This window comes from Octodon degus, unplaced genomic scaffold (genome assembly GCF_000260255.1).
Source record: "Octodon degus isolate 3935 unplaced genomic scaffold, OctDeg1.0 scaffold00090, whole genome shotgun sequence".
Lineage (NCBI taxonomy): Eukaryota > Metazoa > Chordata > Mammalia > Rodentia > Octodontidae > Octodon > Octodon degus.
This window is the reverse complement of record NW_004524666.1, coordinates 10,943,158-10,969,349: the sequence shown is the minus strand read 5'-3', so window position 1 is coordinate 10,969,349 and position 26,192 is coordinate 10,943,158. Positions and strand designations below refer to the sequence as shown.

The 26,192-nt window shown below is 34.7% G+C and overlaps 1 protein-coding gene across 5 annotated transcripts in view; it reads left to right on the top strand.

The window, feature by feature from the left end:
- The window catches only part of Rev3l (REV3 like, DNA directed polymerase zeta catalytic subunit), a 183,028-nt gene that overhangs the window by 64,284 nt on the left and 92,552 nt on the right, over positions 1-26,192 (top strand). For all 5 annotated transcript variants that reach the window (XM_004637502.3, XM_023722299.1, XM_023722300.1 and 2 more), the window contains exons 3-5: positions 4,540-4,614; positions 10,858-11,018; positions 18,373-18,469. In XM_004637502.3, coding sequence (XP_004637559.1) covers positions 4,540-4,614; positions 10,858-11,018; positions 18,373-18,469 — 333 coding nt within the window. The remainder of the gene's footprint in view (positions 1-4,539; positions 4,615-10,857; positions 11,019-18,372; positions 18,470-26,192) is intronic.

Here is a 26,192-nt window from a genome sequence, read left to right as displayed (position 1 = left end):
AAACCAGGGATTGAACTCAGGCCCTTGCGCTTACCAAGGAAGCACTTATTCCACTGAGCATCTCCCCAGCCCCTGTGTGATATTTTTGTATGTTGAGCCATTCTTATATCTAGGGAATAAACCCTGCTTAATTATAGTGTATAATCTTTTTTTCTTTTCTTTCTTTTTTTTTTCCTTGAGACAGGGTGTCACTATTAAGTGCAGGCTGTCCTTGAACTCACTTTGTAGTTCAGGGTGGCCTGGAACTCACAATGATTCTCCTGCCTCAGCCTTTTGATTAGCAGGATTACAGGTGTGCAGCACCACACTCAGTTCGATTTGATTTGCTATTATTGTGTGAGAATTTTTGCATGTTCAGCAGAGATACTGGTCTTTAGTTTGTTGTTGTTATATCTTTATCTAGTTTTACTGTCAGGGTAATTTGCTGGCCTTGGAAGATGAGCTTGAAAGAGTTGTCTAATTTTCAATACTTTGGAATATTTTAAGAAGAATTGGCATTAACTTTTCTCTTGAAGTGTAGTAAAATTCATCAGTGAAGCTATCTATGTAGTCCTGAGTTTCTGTTTTGTTTTTTGAAATGCTTTTTGTTACTGATTCAGACTTGTCACTTGTTACTGATCTGTTGTTTTCTCTGTCTCCCTGGTTCAATTTTTGTAGATTATGTGTGCCAAGAAATAGACCTGTATCTTCTAATGTTGCTTCTGATTTATTGGCAAATAGATGTTCATAATACATGTCATGAACCTTTGTATCATCTTGATATCAATTATAGTGTTTCTTTTTTCATCTTTGATTTTATTTGGTTCTTGGTTAGTCTAGTCGAAGAATATCAATGTTGTTTAAACTAGTTCTTCATTTCTGTTTTTGTGGGGGTTTTTTTGAGAGCAGTATTTCATTTATTTCTGTGGTCCTTGTTATTTCAGTCTACTTATTTTAGATTTGGTTGGTTCTTTTCCACATTCTTTAGTTACAGAATCAGGTTTTTCTTTTATATCTTTTTTTTTTTTTAGTGAAAAAATTGTTACAATTTCTTCTTGGTGCTATTTTTACTGTATTCTTTCGATTTTCATATATCGTATTTTGATTTGTTTGAAGAAATTTTCAAATTCCTTTTTCATTTTTTTAATTGACCTATTGTTTATTCAAGAGAATGTATTTTAATTTCCATAATTATGCAATTTCTGACTTGTCTATTGATTTCCAGTATCATTCTCTTGTGGTCAGAGAAAATATATGATATATTTTTCATCTTTTAAATTGTTGAGACATTTTGTGGCCTAACATATAGTCTAGCCAAGAGAATATTACATTTGTTACATGAGAAGAATGTGTATCTGCAGTTGTTGAATGAAATATTGTATATATGTGTTAGGTCTACTCTGCTGTATTATGCTTTAATTGTAATGTTTCTTGGTAGACTTTTTTAATATGGATGATCATTCTGGTGATGGAAGTGAGATCTTAAGGCCTCCTAATTATTAAAATCTGTCTTTCCTCTTAGATCGACTATAGCTTGCTTTATATAATTGACTATTCTAGTATTGGGTACATATATGTTCCTAACATATGTTATTTCTTTTTACTGAATGGATCCTTTCATCTTTTTTTTTTTTTTTTTTTTTTTTTTTTGCGGAACCAGGGATTGAACTCAGGCCCTTACACTTGCCAGGGAAGCACTTATTCCACTGAGCCATCTCCCCGGCCCACCTTTCATCATTTTCTAGTGATCATTTTTGTCTCCTTTTGTAGGTTTTGTAGTAAAACTATTTTATGTATCTATTCATTTTTACTTATCATTTGCATTATTGTTTTGGTTTTCTTTTTTCACTTTAAGCCTGTGTATCTTTACTGATGAAGGCAGTTTCATGTAGGCAGTGCATTCTTTTTTCACTTATGTATTTGATACAGTATCTCACTATGCAGCTCAGACTCCTAGTGATCCTCCTGTTTTAAACCTACCCAGCACTGGGATTGCAGGCATGTGCCACCACACCCAGACTTGATCACTGGCTGAGCATGCCCCCAGGGTTGTTGCTAGCACTGTATGTGTGACCTGGGATTGAACCCCACTCCCTGTATTGGCAATGCAGGTGCTTAGTCTGCTGAGCTATCTCACTGGCCCTGGCAGTATTTTTTTTTTTCCTGGCAGTATATTCTTGAGACTAGTTTTTAAAAATTCTTTTAGTCATTGTATATTTTTAATTAAGGAATATAATTATGTATATTCAAGGTGGTTATTGATTAGTAAATACATATTCTTTGCATCCTATAAAGTTTTTTTGTCCTTTGCTGCTGCTTTATGTTCTTTTTTGTTGTTCATTGCTTTTTGTATTTATAAGGCTTTATTCTCTTTTTTTGTGTATTGCTTTACTGTTAACTTACGTATTTTATGTATTTTCATGATAGTAGTTATCATCCTTTTATAAGAACATAAAGTTCCCTTAAATATTTGCTGTGATGCCTACAGTAGTGGTGATGAGTTCCCTCAGTTTTTGCATGTTCTGAGAAGTGTTTCTCCTTCATTTCTGAAAACTGCTTTGTTGGATAAAGTAAGTGTTCTGTGTTAGCAGTTTTTCTTTCAGAACTTTGAACATACTGTCACATTCTCTCTTGACCTGAAAGGTTTCTGTCAAGATGTGTGTTCTTATTCTAGTGAGAATTCTCTTATGTGTGACTTAGTACTATTTCACGTCTATTTTTAAAATCTTCTCTATCTGTGAGGTTTTTTTTTTTTTTTAATCTTTTATTTATTTATTTGGTACAGAGTCTCACTATGCAGCCCAGACTCATAGTGATCCTCCTATTTCTGAGTTTTGACTGTTGAATGATACATGAGATAGCTAGCTAGATACTGAAAGTCAGACTCAAGGCCTCCTGTCTCCTCAATTTTTTTTTTTTTTTTTGGTCCAGGTGCCTATGTGGCTATCTCTCTGGCCCCTCAATGTTCAATTTTTTTGTTTAATTTATTGAGTTTTTTAGCTCCAAGATGTCTTATTACTTCTTTTTTATGATCTCTCTTTGCTGAATTTCTCATTCCTATCATGTGTTGCTTTTTTTTTTTTTTTTTTTTTTTTGAGACAGGGTTTTGCTAAGTAGGTAAGTGTGGCCCTGAACTCACAGCAATCATACTGCTTCTGCCTCCAGAGTGCTGGAATTCCAGATGTGTGTTATCACACCTGGCCCTAATTTCGTTGTATTGTCTGTGTTCTCTTGTGTCTCAAGGTTCCTTAAAATCTTTTTTTTTTTTAAGTCTTTTTCAGGCAATTAGTTTGTTCTTTTTCTTTCTTTTTTTTGTTTTTTGTTTTTTGTTTTGTGTTCTAAACATTTACTGTGTTCTAAGTGTCATGTTAACTTGTTTCTTTTTTTCATGCTTCCATAATATTAGTATTTATATACCAGGTAGTTGCCTATGCCAATTTATGGAGTGACATTTACTAAAAAGGCTTTGTGCTGCTATGTGTCCTAAAGTTTTGGTTGGATATGATATGTTCACTTTGGTTATAAGTGGGCACTTTAGTATAGTGACTGTGTAGCTTCTGTAGTACAAATCAATGCTAGTAAAGTCTCTGTCAGTCTCCTAGACTATAGGGTTTGTGAGATTGCACTGCCAGCTAAGAGGTATCTCCTGGGGAATGTGAAGTTTGCTGGTAGTAGCTCTGGGCATAGTGTACCTCCGTTTCTGGGGGTTATTTTAAGTCATGGCTACCCTAGTAGTCCCCACCTGGGTGTGGCACAGAGAGCCTTGTATTGTGGAGGAATGTTTGTCAGTGTCTAGGGCAATGATGGCAAACCTTTTAGAGCATTCAGTCATGAACAGCCTGCTGTGACATTCATGCCATAGGTTTGACACTCCTGGTCTAAGAGCCATGTAGGAGCCAGGCTGTACCCATGGACCCAGACAGTATTCCTGTCAATGCACAAGAGCTACAGTGGTGATTTTCTGGAGCTGCTAGGAATTGATCTGATCAAGGAGGTCTGCCCAGCTTTTTCTTAAGTCTGAGGGCTGTATGGCCGAACATCTGCTTTTCAAGCTCTATGTAAGGCAAGCTTCTGAGAACAGGCTGTTTAAGTACTACTTCTAAGAATAGGAGGATTGCCCCCACCACCTGGGTGTTTTCTAGGGACTACAGTAGGCCAAACCACACAGGAAACAATATTTGGCTATTTTCAGGGCATTATAGGTAGGTGGACAAGAGCACCTTTTTAATGGAGTTATGATTGAGATGGAAACAGAAATAGTCTGCTACTTTTTTTACAAAGTAGTATTTTAAAACGTGTAACAAAAAAGATTTTAAAAGCACTATTAAAAAACAATTAAAAATTGGAAAAAATGTGTAGTATTTCATACTTTAACTTCTGGTAGGTTTAATTGAAAATTCTTGGCTTTTCTCTTACTGCTTTTTCTTTTAGGTACTACTAAATGTAAGACTGAATTATATAAATAAGACTATAGAACAGCTGAATCTAATTAGGGACATAAATTGTATTTCATCTCTGAATGATAGAAATAATTTAAAGTATTTCTTTCTTATCTTTCAGGCCTTTTTATGGTTATCATGAGAAGGAAAGACACTTTATGAAGATCTATCTTTACAATCCTGGAATGGTGAAAAGGTAAAAAGTTAAATGAAACCAAAATTGAATAAGTATCACGTAAATATTTTAAGAAAAAGCTGGAAGAAAGGTTTTTATATAGTTTGTACAATTATTAAAGAAAAGATTATAAAATGTACACATAAGCATATTCTAACTATGCCTTAGGCTCTACAGAGGACATTTTTAAAGAGGGACCATGATTTATGGGCCATCTGCTTCTTTCTCAGACAGTTTATAGAAGTAGGTAAGGAGAGTGAGTTTTCTCATATGTTAGTGCCCTGCTGGTCAGACAAGAGGTTCAGTACCAATGACAAACTTGCTTTTTAATTTAAAAGCAATCAGAAATTTGTCAAAGTAAGACCAGAATGCGAGGGCTTTCTGTTACTACTGTTGGTTCTGATTTCTTTTATTTATTTATTTATTTTTTGGCGGAACCAGGGATTGAATTCAGGCCGTTGTGCTTGCCAGGCAAGCGCTTATTCTACTGAGCCATCTCTCCGGCCCCTTGGTTCTGATTTCTATTGAAATGTAGTACAGTTTTATATCCTGGGTTTTTTGTTGACTTCAGTTGTTGTTTTCTTCCCTTAGTCTTTCTGCCTTTAGCTTATTGTCTCAATCATCAAAAAGCCCAGGTTATTGAGAACAGAAAGAACATATTTATAGATTTCATTATCCTTTGAGATTCACAAGAATTTTCCCTATATGTACTGACAAGGTCAGGTAAATGTGGCTTTGAGGAGTGCTACGTATTTTTTTTTAATAGATCACCCTCTGCTAGTAAGTAGTAGATTCTGAATGTTAACTACTTGGTAAGACAAGAATTGAATGAGTTTTTCTAGAATGAGTCAGAGAACTATGAGATCCACAGTTACCAAGCAAATAAAATTTATGCTGGATTGAACCACTTGAGTACAGTATTCTATTGAATTTTAGCCCTACTCCCAATATTTACTCTCTTTTGGCATAACCAGTGAATATTAGTTTCCCTACAGAGTCTCTGACTTGACCAAAATAGCTTTTGTCACATGAAGTACCAAAATGATTATTGTACCAGTTTCCCTCTAGTCACTTTCTCATACCTATGGAGTAAACATCAATCCCTGTGAATTCTACCATGTCACACATAGCCAGTGGTAGGAAAGTAAATGTCAGTCATTTTTCTCTTTCTTGTCCGTAAGTTGTGCTAGACTAGGAATGATATATATTATGTGTAAGTTCTTTATAAATAACCTGTAAACTTAAATTACTGATAGTATAAATACAATTTTTCTCTTTGCAGATGTAACAACTGAATACTTAGCTATTCCCAATTAGTGTTTAAATTATGTAGTCATCTTATTCAGTGCCTATCTGGAAATTCTTAATTCATTAATGACTAACTCATTTATTCAATTTTTAAAAAAATATTTATGGAATACCTACATTGTTTGATGTTTCTGGGTAAATAATGATCAATAAAATTTCCTGCCTTTAGAAAACTTGCTTTCTCCACCATTCTAGAACTTTGATAGTTGAGAACAGGAAGGGAACATATATATAGTTCATTATTGTTTCAGATTCACAAGCATCTTCACTGCACGTGGAGATAGCCTAAGGTAAAGGCATGCTTAGAGGAATGCTAAGAATTGACTTTTTAGGGACTCTGCAAGTAGATATTGGGTAACAAATAAGAGAAACAGAATAACTCAAACACACAACCAAAAATTGTGTACATTACAGTGAAGAAAAATAATGATTTACTGAAAGAAAATATTTTCTCCTGTCATTTATTGTAACATTTAACTAATATGTTAAGCATCTAAATTCAGTTTCCTACATTCAAAATCTGGCTGTGCTGTATACTAGCTAGGTGACTTTATGGAAGATATTTAATCTGCATGTCTTGTGTTCCTCATCTTTAAATCAGGTTGATACTAGTATACATTTTTCTGATGATTAAGTATGTTAATATTTGTAAATTACCCAGATTATAAGTGTCATATAAATGTTAGCCATAATATGCCTGTAAAGTAATAATACCATGGACCCCACCGTCATTATTCTCTAGAAACAGTCATTTCTGAGAATTTGGTAGGTGTCCTTCTAGTTTTTTATACATACAGGTATACATATGACATATGTGGTATGTATGCACATTCTTCTTAAAATTTCCCAGTGTAGGTGGTATCATGCTAGAGTTCACAAAAATACAGATTTTTGCCTGTTGTTTGCTACTGAATACCTAGGGCCTAGAATAGTACCTGTAACACAGTAATGAGTAAATATTTGTTGAATGAGTGAATGAACAGCATGAACATCATTTGGAAGCTAGCCTCTTCACTCTTTGATTCCTCGGTATCTCCTTGGTATCTGGGAGGAACTGGTTCCAGAACCCTACCACCTGTTGCTATAATTCAGTTTTAGAACATTTTCATGTCTCCATAAGAGCCTTTCTGGGGTGCTTTGTTTTGTTTATTTTATTAAAAATTTTTTTTGCTTTTATGAGTTGTGTCACTCTGGTTTTTTAGCTGCTAGCTACTTCTTTGGCTGTACTATTGCTGCCCCATTTTATATGCCTCCTCTTCTTTCCATCTTTTATTCTCTATCCTCTCAATACTTTTATCTGGTTCCTTTTTTTTTTTTTTTTTTTTGCTATTAAGCCCTAGTTTCTGATCACTACAAGAGAAAAATAATCATAGATGGGTGTTACTACAAATTTACGGTTTTCAGTTTTACCTGGACCTTTCCTTGCCCTGTCACACTTCTACTTTTTTCTTGTTAATATTTCCTTACCACATTTTACCCTCTTTACTCCAAAATTATGCCCCTCTTAAGGCCTTGCTTCTTACTTTATTGAAAGAAAATAGAACCCATCATTGTAGAGCAGTGGTTCTGAAAGTATAAAAGTTCTTGAAACCCTTTCAGAGGCTGTCTGTAGTCAAAATTATGTTGATGAAATAATAAAATGTCATTTGCCTTTTTCACTGTGTTCACTGATAATTGATAAAACTGATGACATGTTGACAGAAATCAAGGTAATGGCATTGGAATAAAAATCTTGTTTTTCTACCACTAAGCCAGCTTTAAAAAGGGGGGATGGGGGGAAGGCACCAATTTGCAATAAAAATATAGAAAAGCAAAAGTTAATTTTATTGGATCTTGATCTAAAACATGCATCTTAGTAATTTTTAAATGTCAAAACTGAACATAAGCATAAAGCATCTTTGTATGAAGTACTATAACTACTTGCTATTTTTAAAATAGAATATCATTTTACGTGAAACAACAAGCAATAAAGTTCTAGTAATTTGCATGTTTGGCAGATAGCCTCTCAGAATGAATAAAATTTACCTGTTAATTCAAGAAAAATGACTCATACTATTTGTGGCTGATGATAAAATTTGAACTTTTTCAAGCCAGATATGGTAGTAGACACCTAGGCAGGAGAATCAGTGAGTTTTATTCCATCCAGGGCTACGTAGTGAGTTTCAGGCTAGACTAAACTACATAGTGAAACCCTGTTTCAAAAAAAGAAAAAAATATTATTGTTAGTAAAAATTTATATGTCAGTATGGTATGTCTCTGTTTTCACAGTGACCTTTATATGGTATTAGAAAATCATGCTTTGGTAAAAGAAAGTATTCAATATGCAAGATAGACCAGTAGATTCTTAATATAATGGAGTGTTGAAATTTCTTCAACTTGGCTTTGGATTTCATGTTGCAGCTAACATTTAAGAAACTGAGTTTTTATGTGGTAACAAAGAAGAGTATTAACAGTTATCTGAAAGACTATTATAGTTCTCTTTGTTTTTCCAACAACATTGCTGTGTGACACTGGGTTTTCATGTTTCCAAATCAATATATTGCAACAAGACTGGACATGGTGGCGCACACCTATAATCCCAGTGCTTGGGAGGCTGGAAACAGAATCATTGCAAGTCCAATCTACATAGTGAGACGCTATACTAAATTATATATCTATATATCTATATCTATCTATCTCTATATATATATCAACAAATTGAACAGAAACAGGTATGAGAACCCAGCTGTGTTCTGTTAAAAGATTTGTATGTATAATGGTGCCTTTTATCTTACCAGATTGCTTTTGTTTTGGAAAATACAATTATTTTTTCATATGTGTGTCATTCATGGCAGCAATCAATGTATTTTTTAACTAGTAAATACGTTTCTTAAAATTATTTTAATTTCTAATATGGTAAATATCAATACATACAAATCACATAAACAACAGCTCTTTGGTGTTCTCCATGTTTCCTCAAGAATGAAAAAGAGTCCTGGAACCAAAATTATTTGAAACCCACTGGAATAAAAGTTCTTTTAATTTCCTGTCAGGCACTCTTAAATTCTCATGTATTCTCTTCTTCCTGCCTATTCATTGAAAGAGATTATGCCACCCCACCTGTGAGGCTCAGGATCAGTTATTTTTTTATCTTTTCAAGGGCCATTTCCAGCAGTTATCCCCAGTTTCCTCTCTCTTGCCATTTAAGTTTTCACGAGACTACTGATTTTATACACACTTTCGTACTTATAGCCTTTCCTAAAGGACTTATTTATATTTTATGCTTCCAGTTTCTCATCTTATTCGCCCTTTAGTTAACACTAATATGGCTTGTACCCCAACCATTCCAATGAAATAACCTTCACTAATGACTTCTATTTTGCTAAATCAAATTTTTTGACCTTTTTGACTTGTACTATTAATGAGGTCCTCAAATCCAAATGTTCACTCTTGTGATATAATCCTCCTTTTAGTTTTTCTGTCTGCTAATCCGTATTTCTGCTGCTTTGCTAATACCTCTTTTGATATCTGTGGTTGTTCTTAGGGTTCTGTCTTAAGCATTCATCTTTTCCATCTATGCTGTCTCTTTTTTCTGCAGCCTTATCTACTCCCATACATTCATTTTTGTTGATCTTCATTTGGATTACAGTGAATTATCAGTACCCTAAATTTTCCTTCAGAGCCCCTGATCAATATAGCATACCTTCTACTGAATAAATACAGTAGCACTATATTAAAAGAGTGAAGACTCACAGGTCAAAGAACATGTGATTCAGGATTTGGCTCTTCCAATTTTTGTGTGATTTTTGCTAATTTTGACCTAATTTTTATAAAATGGGTAATGGTATTGTGGCTTGGAGTGAGAATTACCTAGGAGTAAGTAATCATTTATAGCACTTGTACAAGTATCCACTACAGTGTTCAAAAAAAAGTTAGCTGCTTCTGCCTGTTAACAAAATTCTTCTTATCCTAATCTTTATTGTTTTTTATTTCCAATATTATCAAAGAAATCTACAGGAATACTGTACTGTATCTAAATATCATTGGCCTAAAACTGAATTTATCCTTATTTCCCTCAAAAGAAGAAGAAAAAAAAAACCCCTAAGCAAACCTGTTTTTCTTCCATTCCTTCCTATTTCAGTAAATACAGCACTGCCAGCCAGCTGCTTAAGCATGTTACCTAAGCATCATTATCCTGTTCTACCTCAGTCTCCACCTCATTAATGATTATACATCTAGGTTGTCCCAAATAGGTAGATTATGAGGTCTTTGTTTCAGCTACAGTCATCTTATTTTTTTCACTGATATCCTCTTCAGTCATTCCTCCTTGTATTCTCCAGCTGATGAGGTCATTTCTCTTTTTTGCTATTCATTTTTCAGGGAAATTTCTGTTAATATCTTAACAGACACTGCATGATTTAACTTCTGTTTCTTCTCTAACCTTTAACACTAGGTTACAGTCTTTGTCATTTTGGTTCCTAAATGAGCCATATTTTCTGTTGATCCTTGATTTATTTGTACAGTCTCATTCTCATGAAATGTTTCTCACCTTCAGAGAAAGAGATGAGCCTCCAGTTCTTCCTCTACCAAATCCCTCTGTACCCCCAATTCATATCTCTTCTAATTTTAGTACTTTCTCTTCTTAATACTTATACTATTTAACTTGTATATTGTTTATATTCCCCATCAAGAAGGCAAATCTCTGGAACAAAAAATGTTAAAATAGTAACATTTCTGAGGAATAGTTTTTTATTTTTATGCAGTCTTTGCAAAATTATTTCTTTAATTTGTAAGTGTTTTTGAAGACTTTTTGACATTTGTATTTTTAAACTTCAAATTTCTACTAAAATACAAATTTTCAGTAAATTAAAATGAAAATTTTATGTGCTAATAGATGTTTTGCTTGTGTATTTATATAATCATTGTTTCCCTTAACATTTTAGAGAACACATATAACCTTTTTTTCCCCTAATTTAGGATATGTGAACTTTTGCAAAGTGGAGCCATAATGAATAAATTTTACCAGCCTCATGAAGCACATATTCCCTACCTCCTACAGCTCTTCATTGATTACAATCTTTATGGAATGAATTTAATAAATCTGGCTGCTGTCAAGTTCCGAAAAGCAAGAAGGAAAAGTAAGGTTAATTTTCAAGTTCAAATGAAGGCTTTGAATCACATACTATATAATCAGTGATTTATAAATAATACATATTTAGAAGATAAGTTCTAAATAGGTAAAGAATAAAATAAAATATGTAAAATGGGATTTGTGATTATCAGGAAAAGCATCTGTAAGGAAAATTGTCTATATTAGCTTTGCAGAAATACTAGTCACATACCATATAATTCACCCATGAAGAAAGGCTAATTTGAAAGTTTTCAGTATATTCAGATTTGTGCAGCCATCATTGTAAATATAGAAAATTTTAATTACCTCTAAGGGAAACCTGTAGCTATCACCTGCAAGTTTTTATGCCTGCCACCCCAAGCAACTACTAATGTACTTTTTATCCCTGTATTCATTCATCATGCATGTTTCATACAAGTAGAATGATATAAAATGTGGGGATGTACAGTATTTATATGTAATACAGTGTTCTTAAGGTTTTGTCTGTGTAACAGCACTTATCAATATTTCATTCCTTTTTACAACCCAGTAGTAGTATATTACTTGGATGTACTACATTTTATTTATCATTTCATCAGTTGATGAACAGTTTGGATTGTTTTCACCTTTTGACTGTTGTGAACTATGCTGTCAACAACTTTCATATACAAGTTTTTGTGATCATAAGTTTTCATTTCTCTTAGGTATATACCTATGAATAGAGTTTCTGGGTCAAACATTCTTTTATTCTCATTAGATTTTTTCTCTTTTCAAACAAAACAAAGGCAAATCAAACCAGCATTTTACTTCCAGCCCTAATGTTCTAACTTGCTTTGATTTTTTTTTTTCCTCTCACTGCTGAACTTCTTTAATAAAATTAGCTAAACTTCTTTAATAAAAAATTAACAGCTATTGCTGCTGTTTTATTTTCTTTTGGCTTAGGTTTTAACAATAAAGTATAGAATGAAAAAAGGAATAGAGTGCTGAAAATAGCTTTTGCCTAGAGGGAATTCAAACCCCAGTGCTGCCTGGCAGGTGGGAGCACTTCAGGGAGTAAGATACGGAGGGATAGAATCTCTGGTGAATATCCTCTTACATTGCACCTGTGCTGGGAAGGGAAACACTTGGAAACATTTCAGTTTTATTTGAATCTCCTGGAATTCAAAAATTCTCAAATCTGGAATTTGATTTAAGGTGGTGATGGTATGATAATATACTCATGTCTGACAGAAGGAAATGCCAATGTTCCCTAGGGGAAGTTCTCTATCTAAATGCACACTGCCCTGCAAAGAATGCAGATATTATAATTATTAGATACAGGCTGGAAAACTATAACTCAAATCTTTATCAACTAAAATGCTATTTGCAGAGTTCTAGTGTACAGTGGTTATATTTGCTAATGGTTTTGTTTTGCCTTTGCAGTATATTAGTATCTTTAGGTGAAACAACTTTGATGCAATATAACACTGCTTTTAAAAGTAATAAACTATTTTTGGTAATAACATACTTATTACTACATTTAAAAAAATATACAAAATTAACATATTGGAACCAGCATGTGACTCCCCTTTAAATTAGACCAAAATGACTAATTTGTTCATAACTAATTGTTCTGAATGATGATAATCTCAAATTATCTCAAAGAGTTTATTCATCTTCTCAGTGTCTTAGAATAGTCTAAAATCTCCTTAATGAACAAGACTGCGAAGGATGGCTGTCTAGTAGCTCACTTGTTTTCAGAAGAGAAAGAGATAGAAAAGGAAAAGGGATAGAAGAAGAACGAGATGATGACTTCTAATACCTTTTTCCCTACTTGGATTGTAACCCCTTATTTTCCACCCCTTCACTCTCAATCTTTGTGAGGACTGTGTTGTTTTATATCCAATACATAATCACTTTATTAAAGTGTAGAGATATTAAAAAGGATGAATTGACACATTATCGTATTTCAACACTTTCAAGCTACTGTAATACAGATAAGCGTTGTACCGAAGACAGACATATGTTGATGGAGCTGAGCAGAACTCAGACACAGACCCGTATTTTTTGAAGGGGCTTCATTTTGGCTTATAAATATATTCAACTTAGTTTTGATAAAGATGCCTTGATAATTCAGTGAAAGAAGTCTTTAAACAAATAATGCTGGAATAACTGGACTCCATATGTTGGGAAATAAAAATTAAGGAACCCAGACATGTGACTCCTACATTTAAAAAAAAAAATTAACTGAAAATACTTTCCAGACTTAAATGTATGTATAAATGATCAAACCTCTAGAAGGAAAAGGGAAAATCTGAGTTTGATGAAATTATGGATGTAGCAGTGAAAGGAAGATTGAGAAAAGAAAAAAAAATTTGATTTCTGGTCTGAAGAAATTGTTGGAAGAATGAAAAATCACAGGGGAGAAAATATTTGTGAATTATGAATTAAATACATAATTGAATAAAAAAAAATGTATAAGAAGCTAGGCGAGCTGCCACCTGCCTCTAATCCCAGCTACTCTGGAGGTTGATGCAGCAGGATTGGAAATTTGAGCCCATCCAGGGCAATTTAATGAGGCCCTGTCTTTTAAAAAGAAGAAGAGGAAGAAGAGGAAGAGGAAGGGGAGGAGGGGGAGGGGGAGGAGGAGGAGGAGGAAGAGGAGGAGAGAGGAAGAGGAAAAGGAAAAGGAAAAAAACAGGGCTGGGAAGATGGCTCAGTGGAATAAGCGCTTCCCAGGCAAGGTCAAGGGCCTGAGTGCAATCCCCAGTTCTGCAAACAAAACAAAACAACAACAACAACAACAACAAAACAACAAAAAATGAAGGGGTGGGGAGAAGAAAGAAAGGAAAAACAAAGCAAAGTGGGTGTGGTGGTGCATGCCTGTAATCCTGGCACTCTGGAGGCTGAGACAGGAGGATAATTGCTGGTTTGAGAACAGCCTGGGCTACAAAGTGAGCTCAAAGTTAACCTGAACTCATAGTGAAACCCTGTCTCAAAAAGATGAAAGAAGAAAAGACAAGGCAAGGCAAGACAGGCAAAGATACAGTGCTAAAGTAGAGCATTTGCCTAACATACGCAGTCTTGGATTGCAACAAAAAAATACATATAAACAACTCTTAAAAGTCAATAAACAAGCAAATAGCTCAACTTAAAATGCTCTCAAAGTATTGAGGACGTCACCACAGAGGATATATAAGGATGGCTAATACCTAAAAAGGTGATAACTCCGTATTATCTGTTACTAGGGAAATGCAAATTATCCAAAGTAGACCTGTTAGAATTGCTAAAACTTAAAAGCCTTAATAACAAATGCTGGTTAGAATGTGAAGCAAAGGCCATTCTTATTCATTGCTGCTAGGAATGCAAATAGTCCATTTGGAAGACAATTTCATGGTTTTTCTCATAAGGTTGAATATACTTAGTATGACCTAGTAATTGCACCTCTGATGTTTACTCAAGTGTTTCACAATTTAAATTTACCTGAACCCAAATGCAAACTTTTATAGGAACTTGTTTCATAATTTACAACTAAGACATTTATTCAACAGAGGAATGGATAAAGTGATACTATGTAATTATAAATAGTAACAGGATTTGATTCACACCTGCTTTGGTATTGCACACCTAAAACCCTAGTAGTGTGGGAAGCTGAGGCAGGATGATGACAAGTTCAAGCCTAGCTAGGGCATTTTAGCAACTTACTGAAGTCTAGCCTTAAATTTTAAAATGTACAAAAGGGCTGGGAATGCAGTTCTTCTCACCCCCTCCCCATGAACACCCCTAAACTATATACTAACTCATGCAAGTAAATGTTTAAATTGTTTTGTTAAGCCACAGTCAAAGGCTACTAATTACATGATTTCATTCATAGGGCATTCCACTGAGGTACAAAACACTTTTAGTTGCCAAGCTCTAAAAGGAGAGAGGAGACTGCTGACTGTGAAAGGGACATAGTGAGAATGCTGTAAGAAAATTTACTTAGGAAAAATGGTTTTTTGGGTTTTTTCGAAAGAGGCAAAAAAATTATTATTGAAACTCAAAAAACTACTTAAACATCATTTATAATATAAACCTGTTTCATATATTGCAAATAATAGACAATATTTAAAAGTCATGTTTTATAGAATGAAATGTTTTGGGTTATGGATATTTCACTTATTTTCAATTAATATTGAGAGATTTAAATTGAAATATTTCTCTCATAGGAATATTTGACTTGATATAAAAGGCAAAATAGCCAGGTATGGTGATACATGCCTGTAATGTAAGCACCCTACAAAGCGTAAGTCAGGAGGATTGAAAGTTTGAGCCCAGTTTGGGTAATATATCAATTTAGCAAGGGTTGAGAATTTAGTTCAATACAAAGACTTTGGGTTTAATCCATAGTTTAAAAAAAAAAAAATGAACAAATCAATCAGTGGTTAGGACACCTGATTCTGGGGCCAAACTTTAATGCTTGAAATTAGTTACTAGCATAGCTGGACGTGATAATGCATGCCTGTGATCCCAGCACTGGAGAGACAGGCAGGACAATTGCTTCAAGTTTAGGGTAAGCCTGCAATGCATACTTAGCAAGACTCTGTCTCAGAAAGCACAAAACAAAAAGAAATTGGTACTAGCTAGAGTGGAGGATTTATTCTGTACAGTACTGGTGTGGTTGGATACATGACTAATTTTCAGATTACGAAACTATACTTCATGTGCCCTCTTAGATGATTTAATAAAAAGGGCACTTCACTCACCTCTAGTAATGTTTTCCAAATGTCCATTCTAATCAATGAGAAAACAACAGATTCAGACTGAAGATCATTGTACAAGTTATCTCATCAGTACTCATTGTTACCAAGGTCGTGAAAAACAAGGAAAGGTAAGAAATAGACCAGAAGAGACTGGGGAAACAGCAACTAATTAATGGTAACTGCTTGAATCCTGAACAGAAAGAGGGTATTAGTGGAAAAATGGGTGAAACTCAAATACAGTGTGTAGTGTAATTAATAGCAATCTTCTTGTGTCACTTTCTTCATTGTGTCACAGTAACATAAAATGTTAAGTATAAGGGAATCAGCTGACTGATGTATAGAACAATCCGTACTATTCTTGTAGCTTATCTTTAAAATTGTTCTAAATGAAAGGTTTTTGAGGGGAATAAAGAAAAACAAGTCACCTGTTAGTGTCAACTCTAGTTGTGAACTTAAGGATTGAAGAATTGAAAAGTTTGTAGAGTATATACAGCAAGTATTTATAGAATTTTTTTCTCTAATAGATGAAGAAGCACAAGAGAGTTTGAATTTGCAAAGATATATAAGCCATTTTACTTACAAAAACTAGGTACTTTTAAGTGGTAATTAGAAGGATTTTTTAATAAAATATAGATAGTTTAGTAATTAGAAGGATTTTTTATTACAAATTCAAAGGCAGAATTATGTGAAAGTTGATTAGAAATTAAAAGCAGTATGATGTAAAATTAACGTAAATTTTTTTGTTTGGTTTAACATTAAGTTATATTGCAATTATGGAATGAGTATATGTTTTATACTTGTTGTGTACGTTAGGCACATTTATAGTTAAAACTCCAAGTTCTTCTGGTAAATAAATATCTATACATGTATAATCACTTATTATTAAAGTAAGGCATATAAAAGTACTGCAATGGAGAAATAATTTGAGCACCCAACAGGAACTTTTTTTTTTTTTTTTTTTTTTTTTTTGCGGAACCGGGGATTGAACTCGGGCCCTTGCACTTGCCAGGCAAGCACTTACTCTACTGAGCTAACTCCCCGGCCCCCAGGAATTTTTATATTGTTTCTTTAGCGTCTATATTTAGAAATAAATTAAATGTAAATACTTTTAATATTCTTTAGAGAAATAGGCTGAAATAATACATAGTGTAGGGTTAGCGAGAGCTCAGTGGACTAAGTGCCTGCTTTGACAAGCTCAAGGACCAGGGTTCAATCCCCAGCACCACAAGCCATTTAGACCCCACACTCCAGGTTTGCTGAGCGAGCCACGAAGTCCAGGTGTGGTGGCGCACACCTGTAATCCCAGTGCTGGGGAAGCTGAAAACAGGAGAATCAGTATGAGTCAGAGCCACATACCTGTACCAAATACTAAACAAATAAATAAATAAATAAATACACATTGTAAGTAAAATGAGTTAAATTTTTATGGGTGTTTTTGTTCTGTTCTGCTTTTTGTTTTCTTTGGTGCTAGCCTCACTAATAGTAGGCAAGCACTTTACCACTGACCTATATCCCTAGATTAGAATGTGATTTTATAATATGTTGGTAACTTTGAATTAGTAAATTTCTGGTTGGTTTTTATTCATAGAAATTTATTAGAAAATAAAGTTTGTTTAAATTTACAAATTGTGAAGTAATTTCATACAGATGCTGTTAGATTATGTAGCAAAGCCTTTTGAAACTTCTAAGCGAGGGCTGGGGACATAGCTCAGTGGCACAGCGCCTCCCTGGCAAGCGCAAGATCCTGAGTTTGGTTTCCAGTACCAAAAAACGAACAAAAACTTCTTATGAATGTATATAAAATCATTTGCTTGTTTTGGTATGTGTTTTCTTGAAATAGTAAAAATGGTGGTACCTTATCTCATTCTACAGACACCATTTTGTGATTAAGCTAACCAATAAAATCAAAGTACTAGATTTACTTATAAATGTAGTATCTTAAAATGTTAGGATTTTTTTAGGTATTCATTCAACTTCTATTTGAAAAGTTGAATTTTCATAAGAAATAATAAAAGGATTAAAAAATTTGAGTCAACCTCTGACGTGTGAGCTCACGACTCGGCTTCTAAAACAGTGACTCCTAAGCAGGTAGATACAGTCTCTTCTTCAAATGCAAGTCAGCTTGAATTACTACTGTTACTTTTGGAATGCTTTGGTATTTTGTTTTTGTTTAGGTATTAGTGTTTATGCTTTGAATTTATTATGAAATTTCCTCTAGAATTTTGGCTGAGGCCCATACAGAGTACACTAGGAATTTAAAGCCTAAAAATTCATAATTCTTTATCTTTCAAAAGAGGTTGAAGCTTTTTTCTTTTGCTGTACTGACATATAGGCAAGCATGTCACCAAATTACATCTTCAATCTTCAAATGAGATTTTAAGCATACAGTAGCACATTCAAATGTGTCACACTTTTATTGTACTATGAAAATACAGCCATCTCTCATACATCCCTATATCACAAATACTTTTTCTTTCTTTCCTCCCCAGTTCTTAGTTTGGAACCATTGCTCTCAACTATGTATACATATCTCTCTGTATGTATGAGTTTTTAGGGCCCAATTTTAGAAACAACTGACATAGGTTGTATATTATTTTACTTAAATGGTAATTATATACAAAGTAAAAGTAGAATTTATTTAAATTTACTTTTTATTCCTAGATGATACATTGATTGCAACTGGATCACCCAAGGATCGGTTATCAGGAAATTCCTTTGCTGGTACTTTCTTTAGGTGGGAAGAGGATGAAATACCAAGGTTAGTTAATGGCATAAAGGAAATGAGGGGGAAGCATATCCTAATAATCTGAAATCATTGGTTAGCATAATTTAATGTTAACCTTTTAATATATTGGGTCTTTTTTGAATTAATATTAGTGCATTTTGTTAATATATGGTTTCAATAGATATTGGCTATTTTAACCTTTAAATTTGCCCCCAAAGCAAGTTTCAATATTAATATATTATATAGAATCATAGATTTAAAAACCAGACCATAAAGGGCTGAGAAGATGGCTCAGCGGCATAAGTTCCTGCCTCACAAGTTCAAGGCCCTGAGTTTGATCCCTATTAGAAAAAAATAAAATAAAATTTAAAAGCCAGACTATGAAAATGTACCTGGTTCCTGCCCAGTTAGTAATAGGAATTTGGGGTGGAATGTTATACTTCTATCTAGCGTCCATATTTTTCATGCATTCTATCTATATTGAGATCTAAAATTGTCAGTAATTTTATCTACATTGAAATAAGAGATTTCCTTTTTATACCACATAGCATCACCCAAAGTTGTCTTGATCATTTTATTGGTCAGTTGAGTATTGGTGAGTGGTACTGGCTTTGCTCTTTACACATCACCTGATGCTTTCTACTCAGAAGAATACAGAATAGGGAAATGTATAGTTACATGCCTTTATAATAAGAAAACATGAATTCCCTTTTCAGTTGGACAGATATAAAAGTACTTGGTTAGAGCCCAATTTATATAGTTTTAGATACTCTTAACATACACTTTACAGGATTTCTGTGTTATAGAATAACTTGTTAATACTTAAAGAATCTAGTTAAATGATAGAACAAAATTTGTAAAGACTTTGAAGTAAAGTGGACAGTCAGTGACTCTTGATTGTGCTTCTTAACAAGGTTCAGGACTTTCCTTTTTTAATCTTTTATTTCTTTGGTACAGGGTCTTGCTACACAGCATGGACTCATAGTGATCCTTCTGTTTCAGCCTACCTAGCTCTGGGATTACAGGTGTGTGTCACCATGCCTGGTTTCAGTGGCTGTCAGGTGGCACAGCATGCAGTACTGGGGATCGAACTCCGATCCTTGTGCTTGTTAGGCAGATGCTTAGACAGCGGAGCTATCTTCCCAGTCCAGGACTTTTTGATAAATATTCACTTCTGAGTTTCTTTATAGTTCCAGATACAGGGAATTGTTTTTTTGTATAACTTCAATAAGGTGATGATGCATACTAGATATCCCTAGTTTTCAAAATTTTGTATTTACTGCCTTTCTTTTGTTGATAATCAATTAAAATTAAAGCTCGTTTGTATTTTGAAGCTCTTGCACTGATTAGGAGTTAAGTTTGAGGAAACCCTTACATGTTTTTAAAAGTCTGAAAAGTTGTTGAGGAACTGCTGGCATAGCTGAGTGGTAGAGCCCTCACCTAGTATGTACAAGATCCTGGGTTCAATCTCCACTACTGTGAAAAAGGAAGGGGAGAATAGTGAAACAAAAGACAGAAATTAAAATATGAGCAAAGATATGAAGAGACAAATCAGCAAAATTAGGCAAGCTATCTAGAATTAGAATTTATAATACATAAAGGATAGCTATATATTTTTCATGTTTGTATTAAATAAAAATCTATAATTTCACCAATTCCAAATAACAGATATCAAATATTTTACCATACATACTTTCCTCAAGTTTGTTGGTCTCATTTTTATCAGTTGTAGCACTTTATTTTCATTGCCTTTATTAAAAAATACAAATAAATTTTTAATTTTCCTTTACAAACATATTACCAGGGCCAGGACAAATAGCAACAGAGTTGTGATGACGCAGGGATGCTAAGTCAGCAGCTCCACTCACCTTACTGTAAATCACCGTGTGTCTGGGACCTTTGAGGTTATAACTCCACAAAAATCAAATCTGTGTTAGTCTCAATTCTGGCTCTCCATCAGAATGATCTGGAGAGGTTTCTTAAATTGCAAGTATTCACCTTTTTCTTCAATGATCCTAGTAAATCTCTTCTGTTTAGCTATGAACAGAAATGTTCAGAGAAGTACAATTGTCAAATTAGCATGTTTTGTTTATATTCCTTTAATAACTAAAACAGTGGTGTATATGTATTTGCTGACTCGTTTGTTTTACTCACCCTTTTTCTGTTTACTGGAAACAGATGTTTCGTTATAGAGGTTAATTTCCTCTCAGGGAATACTGTCATCTAAATGTCTATAATTTTGTTGTAATGAGGGCAAGTAATCATTGTAAATTTCTGCTGTGAGATTATGTTTTTTAATGTTTTTATTGCCCTTCTTTAACAAAGTGTTACTTTTGAATATTTACCCTTGATATATATAACGTGATTTTGTTTTCAAATTATGAAATGATTTAATATAAGAGGAAAAGATTAACTTTTATCTGTTCCTTTAATTTATAGCAAAATTAATTTTGTTAAATTATATAAATTCATCCAGGCATGGTGGCACACACCTGTAATCCCAGTATTTGGGAAGCTGAAACAGGAGGATCATTAAGAGTTTGAAACCAGCCTGGGCTACAAAGTGAGCTCAAGGCCAGAATGAATTTCATAGTAAGACCCTGTCTCAAAAAAGACAAAAAAAACGGGGGTTGGAGGCTAGGTATATAAGTGGCATAAGTGCCTGCCTGGTAAGCTCAAGGTCTGGAGTTTGATCCCTAGTACCGCAAAAAAAAAAAAAAAAAAAAAAAAAAAAATGTGAATGATTAGAACAGTATACTTTGGGAGTTATTTTTTCTCAAAGTTAAAGGAATATGTTGTGGTAGGTAGCTAATGTGCCTTTTATCAATGGTGAGGTCATGCATGTGTGTATGTATGTGTCTGTGTTTATATATGTATATAAACATATACATACATGAGTTGCAAAAATTCTGTGGTTTAACAGATGTCTTCTATTTCTTGCTTTTTCCTCTTTCTCTGTATTTCTTCTCCCTCCTTCTTCCTGCTCTTGTCACCATACCGTTTCCTTCTCCCTCCCCCACCAGAGGGCTCACATATTCCAGCCAAACATTCTACCACCAAGCTTCAACCATAACACAGTAATAATTTTTATTGGTATATTTTAGGTATACATATTCATTATAAGGAATTTGTACCTGTACATTACATATCTTGTTCATTTTTCCCCATTCCCTTAACCCCCTTTCCCTTCCCTAGTAATAAAAGCTTTGCTTCCATTTTTCCTTTTTTTCACATTTTTTCCCCTTCCTTCCTTTTCCTTTCTCTCCTCCCTAGTTCTTCAAATTTGAGCATTTTATTCCTATTTCACAATATCCATTATACATTATGGTTCTTTTCTCATTTTGTTTTCTTTTACCTTTCTTTTCCCCACTCCCCTCCCTAGTCTGCCTTCCTAGTTGAATATTTATTTCCTATTTTAAATATCCAAGGGGCTGGGGAGAGAGCTCAGTGGCTTAAGCTCCTGCCTGGCAAGCACGAGGACCTGAGTTCAATCACCCATACTGCCAAAGAAAAAAGGAACAGTCTATTTTAAATATCTGGTATACCCTTGGGACCTTATTTAAATTTTTGGTTTCTCAAATCAGAGAAATAATTCAGTATATACACATCTGTGCCCAGTTTATTTCACTTAAGAGTATGTTCACAAGGTGCATCCATTTAGCTTGAAATGTCTCAAGGTTGGCTTTGTTTATGGCAGAGTAGTCCATTGAATTAAAAAAAAACACATCTTTATCCATTTATCAGTTGATAGGTATTTGTGGTGCTTCCAAGATTTCGTTATTACGAACTATGCAGCTATAAACGTGGGTGTGTATATATTGCTGTAGTATGATCATTTTAAATCTTTTGGGAAGATACCAAAAAAGAATAGCTGAATTGAGTGGGACCTGTACTCCTGGTTTTCTGAAGAATCTCCACACTGATTTCCACAGTGGTTTCACCAGTCTACATTCTCACCAACAATGGAGAAGGGTTCCTTTTCCCCCACAGCTAAGCCAACATTTGTTACTAGTTGATTTCTTTTTTTTTTCTTCTTCTTTCTTTTTTTTTTTCTTTCTTTCTTTTATTTTATTTTTTAGTTGATTTCTTGATGACCATTCTTTCTGGATGTGTGTTTTATTTTGATTGCTAAGTGTTTCCTTTTTCTGGATGCTATTGTGAAAAGTGTTGTTTCCTTGATTTCTTTTGCAAGGATTTTGTTGTTTGTGTAAAGGAATGCTATTGCTTTTGAGTGTTGACGTTGTATTCAGCTACATTACTGAATTTGGTTACTAAATCTAGATGTCTTTGGTGGAGTTTTAGGGTCTTTATGTCATCTGCAAAGAATGATAATTGAACTTCTCCCTTTCCTATCATGAGTCCTTGTATTTCTTTCTCTTATCTAATTACTTTGCCTAAAGTTTCCAGAACTATATTGAATAAGAGTAGTGACAATGAACATCACTATCTTGTCTTGCTGGGGACCACAAAGTCACAAGGCTAGTTTTACATACTTCCCTAAAGAATAGAGATATAGGATTATCAGTATCACCATCCTGGATTTCCCATTATACCTTTAGTGAATTCTCCCACCTACTAAGCCTAAGCCTAAAACCACTAAGAATAAAGACACTCAAGGGCGAGATCCCATAGGATAAGGCTACCTCAGTTCTCTGAGCATCAGTAATCCCCTCCTCAATCAGTAAAGACTTAGATTGTTCCTTGTGATGTACTGGTCATCCTGGATCTCCACTGTACTGTCATATTGTCTCTTGTTCTTTCTTTCTGTCTTTCGCCATCTACCATAACACCTGGCAGGAGAGTGGAGGCTCACTGAAAGGGTCCCTGATATTTCCTGATTTTAGGTTGAAAGCTTTTAGTTTTTGTCCATTTAATATGATGAGACATTGGAATGTCAGAGATGGCTTTTTATCAAATTAAGATACAGACCACCTACTCCAGTTTTCTGTAGGGTTTTTATCATGAATCGGTGTTAGACTTTCTTGAATGCTTTTTCTTTATCTATTAATATGGCCATGTGATTTTGGTCCCGGTCACTAACCACTATTCTGTGTTCTATTTGGTCCTCACATTGCTTCATTCTGTCACGCATGCTTTCAGTGGAATTTTTAATCTCCTTGACATGTGCTTAGTGGATTCCATTTCTTTCCTACTTTGAGCATTCGTGGTTTGCATCATTCTCCTAAGCACTTCTATTTTTTTTTTTTTTTCTCTGCTCTAGAGTCCTTAAGGATGTCGTTCATTATGGTCACCATCTCTGTTGGTATCTGAGAAATTATTTCTAATTTGATTTTTTTCTAGAAGCTCTTTGAATTGCTTTGTTGTTGCCACTTCAGAGAGTCCAGATTGTTCCACCTCCTTTAGGTTTGCCTTTGGTCAGCTGGGCATCTGGGGTTACATCTTGTTTAAGTATCTTCTCATTTTCTTTATTGTTTTGTTGTTTTCTTTTTAGTTTAATTCCTGGGTAGACACTTAGAAATTGCCTATGCTAAGTGCTTTATTCCTAGTATTTAGAACCTTTTTAGGTATGGCCGGGGAGATGGCTCAGTAGAATAAGTGCTTGACTGGCAAACGCAGGGATCTGAGTTCAATCCCTGGTTCTGCAAAAAAAAAGAAAGAAAAAGAACCTTTAGGAAATAATGACTTCTCGAAGATTTCTTCCAGCTGTATCTGGTTTTTGGGTTTTGAGTCTGTTGCACAGTCCTACTTCTTGAGTTTATTGGGAATAAGAAGTTGCTGCCTACTTCATTCATCCCCTGGCTTTTTGGCACTGGCCTCTAGTGTTGTTTATGACCCTTAGACAATCTCAGTCTTGGTATACTAGAAAGAATACTGGCTAGAAAGGCCAGGAAAATAGCTCAACAGTCTAAGTACCTAGGAAAATGCAAAGACCCAGGTTCTATCCCCAGTACTGCATGCCATGCCAGCCCTGCCCCAAGCCAGCTGAGCTGACCACGAAAACCAGATGTGGTGGTACATGCCTATAATCTCAGAGGTGGGGAGGCTGAAACAGGAGCATCACCATGAGTCCAGGCTGCATAGCAAGACCTGTACCAGATAAATAAATTTAAAAAAAAAAACAAAACATATATATATATATATATATATATATATATATATATATATATATATATGCGCTAGAAAAATCATGTCACAATAGTGGTACAATCGGCAATAACAGCATCAAGCACAGTCTAGAAAATGACAAACTAAGGTAACTTAATATGCCACTTTTAACCATATGAACTAGATTTGTGGTTATATAACAAAAATCCAAAATGAACCAGAAAATTATATGCAGTAAATAAACTGAATATGGAAATTTTACCCTCTGGTGAAAAAATGTAAGAGGGTTGGAGGTGGAGGGGGGTGGATAGAGAAAAAGAAGACAAGGAAGAGAATGACACAGGATGATCACTGGGAGTTCCAAGGCCAGCATGGGCTACTTAATGAGTTCTAGGCCAACCTGAACTATGTAGTGTAACCTGGTCTCAAAAAGACCAGAAAGGAAAAAAAAAAAAAAAAAAGCAAACCTCCAGAAAAGGAAGAGATCATAAGCAAGGGTGGAAAATGAAAGAGGAGCATATAAACTTTGTGAACTGGTACAGAAGACCAGAGGGAGAGAAGGAAGAAATAACAACAAAATAACAACAAATCTAGAAATTATGTTCATACATAAAAACAACAAACAATGAAGATGAAACAAAACAAAAAAGAAAGAACATTTTAAAAAAGAAAAGAAAAAATAATCCACTTCACTGTGTGTCCCTGCTACCAGTGGTAGACAACATGGGCTGAAGATCCCAAACTCATGTATGTCAGTCCCAGCAGGTAGCAACTCCATGGCAGGGTAGAGGTTAATTCCAGCAAACCTGCACCCTGTCTCTAATGATGTTCAGGGTAGCCTGTGGTTGCGAGGCTAGAACCACACTAGACCAGTCCAGCCCACAGCAGTCTCCTTGTCCCATGCAGACTTGAATTTGGTTGGGAGCCACAAGTGGAGCAAGCAGCCAGCTGCTCAGGGTTCTGAGCTCAGTTGAGCCCTCTCTGAGAACAAACCAGCCACTTCAGTCCTCCAAGCCCACCAAACTGCTCCATTTGTGTGTGTTTCTCAGAGGCCTCTGGGGTTGCTAGCATTCCCTGTGCTTCTGCAGTTTCCAGCTACCCCTCCCATGCGGCGAGTCCAGGCTCATAGAGAAAGTGCTGCCTTCGTCTTCCTTCTTAGTTAATGCTTCTCTCTTTGCTCTGTCTGTGGGCTTCAGTTCTAGCTTCAGCTCCTTCCTGGGTCCCAGGGACCTCTTCTCTTCCTCACAATTGCACTATTCTGATGTTTGAACACCAAATCTCAGAGAGGCTCTTTTACTGCTGCTTACCACTCTCAGTCTTTCAAAGTCTGGGATTCCTGGGTAGCAAATTAGTAATATCATCAGAGTTTCCTTAAGAAAGAATACACAGCAGAAATGAGGATTTGCTTATATGTTTCTACTAAAACATTAAAAATACATCAGAACCAAATGTTAAAGAAGTATGCTATCATTCACTTTCAAGTAAAATCATAGTTATTTTTGTATTAATGTTTAATTTTGGTAGAAGACTTAAATGTTGGAATGAATGAACTGAGATCCATGCTAAATGCTGTCTGTTCATTCTGACAAGTGCTGAGAACTAAATGACATCTTCCTACTCTTTTTTGAGTGGTTCTGATAGAATACAACAGTGCTTTTGTGTTAAAGGGTGTTAGTGGAAAAAAGCCCTC